The sequence below is a fragment of the Hydractinia symbiolongicarpus genome, chromosome 14 (assembly GCF_029227915.1).
Source record: "Hydractinia symbiolongicarpus strain clone_291-10 chromosome 14, HSymV2.1, whole genome shotgun sequence".
Taxonomy (NCBI): Eukaryota; Metazoa; Cnidaria; class Hydrozoa; order Anthoathecata; family Hydractiniidae; genus Hydractinia; species Hydractinia symbiolongicarpus.
The window spans coordinates 17,505,791-17,511,790 of NC_079888.1; the positions used below are offsets into that span (position 1 = coordinate 17,505,791).

The 6,000-nt window shown below is 32.5% G+C and overlaps 1 protein-coding gene across 3 annotated transcripts; it reads left to right on the plus strand.

Moving 5' to 3' along the window:
* The first annotated feature begins 3,619 nt into the window (after positions 1–3,619).
* Positions 3,620–5,200, plus strand: LOC130625883 (uncharacterized). 3 transcript variants are annotated; one of them, XM_057441002.1, is made up of 4 exons: positions 3,620–3,855; positions 3,932–4,037; positions 4,216–4,383; positions 4,838–5,200. In XM_057441002.1, exons 2-4 carry the CDS (start codon positions 3,986–3,988, stop codon positions 5,092–5,094), a joined length of 477 nt encoding a protein of 158 aa, XP_057296985.1. In that variant the 5' UTR covers positions 3,620–3,855; positions 3,932–3,985; the 3' UTR covers positions 5,095–5,200. The 3 variants fall into 3 exon arrangements, with proteins under 3 accessions (XP_057296985.1, XP_057296986.1, XP_057296984.1); XM_057441003.1 differs by lacking the exon at positions 3,620–3,855 and having other exon boundaries at positions 3,864–4,037; XM_057441001.1 differs by lacking the exon at positions 3,620–3,855 and having other exon boundaries at positions 3,895–4,383.
* The last annotated feature ends 800 nt before the right edge of the window (positions 5,201–6,000 follow it).

The following is a 6,000-nucleotide window of genomic DNA, read 5'->3' on the forward strand; positions in this document are numbered from 1 at the left end:
ATTGTATACAGAGGTAAGATAAGAGAACCCACGCTAGTTAAATCAAAAGATTATATTCTCGTTAAGTTTCCTTCTTTTCTACTCATATGTATGATCTTTGACGCTTTTAATGTATCAATCAACATGAGTCACCGTAATAAATCATTGGTCAATCATTAATATAAAAAAACATTGTTTCTAATGGAATTTATTTACGACTATTATATATGTAACTAGTCGTTGCCCGTGGAAAAATCCACGGAGTCGCCCGTCCTTTGTATTTACCCGTCGCAACAAAGTGGATAAAAATATATCGCATTTGATATTCGTGTTTCCGTAACATCATTTTCTAACTCAGCGGGGGGTTCGCGCAGAGACAGACAGGCGATGGCTATTATTATAGAGATATTCTTATTAAATTACCTCGCAGATTAACCAGTTTAGATTTTTAAGTTCGCTGTTTTTTGTTTAAAATGGCGCATAAAACCGTGATCGATCATAAAGCTAGCTAAACTTATGAGAAACTTTTTGTTAATTTCTTTATACTGCCGCAAAAAGTCTCCTAGTATGGTTAGCTTGTAGCAAATGATAAATTGACATGTTAGCCTATGTATGTTAGTTGCTATTTTGCTTACAAATAGCTATTAGCTAGCTAAACAGCTAACCTTTTAAAAAGTAAAAATTAAAAAATTAGTTGAATTGCTAAGGAATAATTAAAATGCTGAATTTAATCTTGCAAGAATAATTTTAGCAGTTGTTAAACAACAACAATTCCCCTTAAAAACATAGTGACAAACACAGGTTAGAAAACCGCAAGGTAGGCTGGCAATGATGACATGGCAACTATTTTTTTTAGTTGAGTAATAAAATCATGTGGAGTGTGTTCTGAGGGGATAATTAAGGGACATTATTACACTAAAACTCAATTTTAAGCTAATTTTTTTACATTTTCACAGATTTGATAAGATCGTTGGCAAAAAAGGTTATCAGCAATATCTGACTAAGCTGTTATTTGAAGGCTGGTAAACACTAATAGCAACTTTCGTGTCCAATAAACAACCATTTCAAATTACAGATGGAGGCGGAAAAGCTTAATATCAGTTGATAAAACCTTAGAGGACTATGTTACAGCATAAAGAATGCTTGGGTGCGTCAGTAATGCGCTACGTCGTCATTAAGGCTAGTACTTGAAATTAGCTTACAACAGGATTGCTACATAACTTAATTCTGAGGCAAGTAACAGTAATTCTCAAGAAAACAGGATTTATTTTCAATTTCAGACATTTTGCAATATTGTTGCCATGCTAAAATTGATACAAATAGGGTTTTCACAGACACGATCTATTCGTTTTATAATTTGCGTCTATAACATTTAAAGTACCTAGAACCAAATTCGTTACTCGCACAGAGTTGTTAGAGTAAATATTCTTCTTGCTAAAGCTTTCCTAAGTATTTATAACCTTTCTTGCTCGCGTAAGTTTCGCTTAATATTTGGTATATGTTGCAACTGCGGATATTTTGAGACTGTTGCTACGACATATGTTTGTTATTTTGCGATTTATCGTCTCTAGATAAACTAATTAAAAAAAATAGTTTTACCTTAAAATCTATAGTTGCAACAAAATCTGTAAGGCAAAATGCATTTCTAAAAAATTTTTTGATAAAGATATGAAAACAAGTTTTCCAAAAGTATTAACATTGCCCCTTCTTAGAACTCAACTAGTGCTAAAGATCAACAAATTCTAGGACTGAATCAGAAGCCGAAGGCAGTTGTACCTAGACAAATCATCCACAGACACTTTATAAAGAGCGACGTAGCAAATAGGCTTTCACAAATTATTGCTATGGTTGAAACTGTGATAATTTTTCTCATTAGCTATTAGTGTATATTGTGAGATAAGATTGACTCACACTAATTATACTAGAAGATAATCTTTTTTCATTAAACTTCCTTGTGTCTTGTTTGTATTTGTTTCTCGGTTGCATCCATTGAAAGGGTTATGAGTCATTCTAACACATATATCTGTTAAATCGCTGAGAACAACAGAAAAAATAGGCGCCTCATTGTGCTAGCCAACCACTATTTTCTCAAGCATGGGTGCGAACGCAGTTTTATTACACCTTGTTAGATATACCAAGTAGGTTTAAAGAGATGAAATAGAAAAGGAAAACGGCTAATTTTAATTTAAAGAATAAATTAAAGAAGAGATTAAAGAATAACACAGCAACCTGTAAATCGGCAACGGATGGTTTCAATAGAAACTACTGAGATGTATCTCCTTCACTCTTTAAACCTCCTTGGATATACAATAACTCCCATTAACTTGAACATCCAAGGAAGGAAGAAATAAGGCCTTGTTAAGTCAAATTTAGTTGAAAAGGATAATAATTTGAACTAAAGCGATTTCATCAAGAGTCAGGACAACCTTTTACATAGAAAAAGTGCAGTTTTAGCCATAAAAGGGGCATGTGAATTGTGTATTGAATTCATCCAGTAAGGTAACATTGATATCTATGTTAGAGTTAATAAACACTGAAGATTTGCTCTTTTCAAGTAAAAATTTCGAAATATCCGAAGAAATTAATCACAGGGGGACAACTTTAAGATTTACTTTAAACATATTCACCAAACGGTTAACGTAAAAAGAAGGCGTCGTTCACGGCATAGGGTGTGGTATTTATTGTTAGTTTACAAGACCAATAGGATATTTCACTCTTATAAATAAATCTCTTTAAAGCACAAAGTAAATGTGTTATAAAGTACTTTCTTGGCCACTTTTTATGATGGGAGAATAACTGAGTTTAGAAAGGTGCACGCATGCACGAGATATATCTGGTCACCAAGAATTGGCGGGTTAAAAAATATGGTAATTATTTGTTGAATATTGTAAAAACGTATGTGATATGAGTAGCATGGAAGGATCTACCAAAAACGCAACATGAAATTTACCATGTTGGTTATTTCACCACTACATAGTAAACGTAATAAAAGTGAAATTTTAAACAAGGCTGTAAATAAAACATTTTTAACAAAATAAAAGATTGTGGGGAACAATCAGAGCATTTGAAATATTTCACAAATCTTTTTTTTTTCTAACTGTGCAAAAGGTTATAAAGATTTCTCTCATTTTAGTACCTTAATTTTGAGAAATAACCAAAAAGGTCATCAAAAAGGCAATAAATCATTTAACACTACAATAACTCCACTCTAACAATAAAAATTTACTAAAACATGAAAAGCAGAGCGAATTAGATTTTCTGTTCATCACATACGGCCCGATAAATACACGATTTAAGACAGTGTTAACTTTAAAATAATAGTCTTTAATAATTCAGTTCAAGATGGGAATATTTGTGTTGCTTAACATTATAATAACATCAACTATGATGCCCGTAGAATAACATAATTGAAACAATAAACTTTTGTCCCTCATAGCTTTTAAAGTTAGTTTTACGTTAGATAATCAAATCAAAACAATCAGAAACACAATCTTAGTATTTATCTCTCTAATGATACTTAATTTAATTAGCTACCTTGTTTTTTGTAACTTTGTTAGAATCTTAATTAAATTACTTCTGTCTAATCTTACATTGCATTTGAAGCTGATTTGCTGTGTCATGTTGTCTTTTGTTGAACTCTGCTCAACGAAGCACTTTTGGACAGATGTTTTGATTCTTATAGCTATAATTGTTTGGTCGTGGGTGAAAATAATGGAACTGATAATATCTAAGTGGTTTGGCTACCTTGATTTTTCTTCTCCTAACAACCTAATGCTATAAAAGGAGACAGTTTTAACTTAAAAGGCACACAAGGAATTCATCAGGCATTTTAAGAAAAAAGATAGAATTTCAAGAATAAAAGTTCATACATTAAAGGTAGCCTTTAAGAATTCCTCTATGTTTACTTTAATTCTTACTTTAAGATATTGTCATATTTATTGAATAATTTTAGCAAAATTTGAAGAGAAAGTGAAACGTACGGTAGCATATCTTGTCATCAATCATCATGTTGAACGGGAATTTCTACATCAGCGCTATCTTGTTAGTTTTGGCAACAGGTATTGAAATGTTCACTTTGATATCTGATGAATGATTTTGTGGTAATTGAGAAATCACTATTTTTTTGATAGCAGTACAATCTACAACACCAATTACTGCTTCTTCCGATGTATCATGATAATTTCATGGTAATATTTCATGGCAATTATCCAATAATTTTTACGCTTTTCCTTGCAGTGGTATATTCACAAAGCGTGGCTACAACAGTTGCACCAACTACAACTCCAGCTCCTCTCAACTGCACTAATATTCCCAATGTTCCAACTCATCCAGAAGATGCGACAGTCAATACGTTGATTACTTCAGCTAACGACAACATCAAAGTGTGCAACCAGATTATTCCGTGTAAGTGTATACTGTAATATGCCTTTGAAATGAATACCCTCTCAATAATATAATACATACTGTTTTAATGACATACAGTTAACTTCCGGTAACTCGAACCTGCAGGAAAATAGTTTGACTTAAGTCATGTTTGAGATAAACGAAGCTGCCTTTTAGTCAAATTTGAGAACAATGGGTCGAGTTAAGAAATGTTCCAGTTGTCTGAAGTTTGAGTTAATGGGCGTTTTTTGCAACAAAGGTATTAACGAAAGTTTAAGGGACCCAAGGAAATGATTCGAGATAAAGAAAGTTCGAGTTATCCGATGTTCGAGCTACCAGAAGCTAACTGTAGTTAATATAATTGAAATTGAATAAAAGTAAAAAAATAATCATTAAATTATAAAAAAATATTTCAAATAGGCACATTGTTTAATTTTGTCGCAATCTTAGTCTGACACATTGCTTTCCATTTTAGTGTTGAATGCATTTATTGCCAACCTGAAAGTACCAGGAGTGTGTAGCCAACTGGACGAAATCGTGAACATACTGCAAAAGTTAGACGCCAGAATTAAAATCATTAACAGAAGACTTGACTGTGGACTTGTCATAAGCGTACAAGAAGCAAGAAATTTGAAGCAGATGTTGCACAATGATCAAATTTCTAAGAGGGTATTAAATGGAATTAAGATGCGGTTAACAGATGTTAAACAACGCCTTCAAGCAATTGTATGAACAATGTTTAGGAAGGAAAATTACTCACAATGTAATATTGCGTACAGTAGAATAATAACCACTTTGCTTTTGTAGTTTATTGACACAAATAAATATGAATTTGTTATTCCTGACAAACTTTCATGTTGCACTGAGGTCCCGAATTGCAGGGGGGGTGGGGGAATATATGTATAATAAGCTGGGGGAACAAAAACTTTCAAAAAAAACATTCGAAAATAGACATAAGCATGTTCGTTTAAAAAAATATTCAAAAAACAAAGCTTTCTTGCTCGCTGAAGTTAATTTGCATTGTCACTAAAAGTAAACGGGGGTTCTAATACCAGCAGGGGTGGGGAGGGGGCGAAAAATTTCCCCGGAAAAAAAAATAAGCGCTGTGGGATTGGTAATCGCGACCTTATAGCAAGTAGTAATATTGGAAAAAATAAAAACGTTTTCAGAAACATCAATCATCAATCTGTGCATTGTTACATAACTACAAACGAAAAAATTTTTTTTGCTACTTGGAAGAGTCAGAAAATTCACTTTGAAAGTATGCCAGCGATGCAATTTGCGTTAAATGTTCATGGGAATTTTTGATTTTTTTTGCCCTGTCTTATCCTAAATCTTATATAAAATCAAAAATCATCAATTCCAGTAAAATTACAAGTCTACGTTTTTGAGATCGTACATAGAACAATTCAGTTTAAAGTGCTTGCTATTCTCTGACAAATCTAAATTAATTTTTCACCTAAATTATTCTAACAAAACAGAGCGCAACGTCATGTGTTATCCAGTGCCATATAGATAAAAAGTAACTATTTAAAACTGTAAGAGAATTATCTGAAACTATAACAACTATAACCACAGGGAAGAACAACCCTCGTCGCTTGAATAATTGTACAAATTTTTTTTCAGAAGATTCTGCAA

What these genes read in the sequence shown, in the direction of transcription:
- LOC130625883 (XM_057441001.1), top strand. Translation starts at nt 4,146, where the DNA reads ATGTATCATGATAATTTCATGGTAATATTTCATGGCAATTATCCAATA. An exon ending in GTGCAACCAGATTATTCCGT is followed by an intron (nt 4,384 to 4,837) that starts GTAAGTGTATAC and finishes TTTCCATTTTAG; the next exon opens with TGTTGAATGCATTTATTGCC.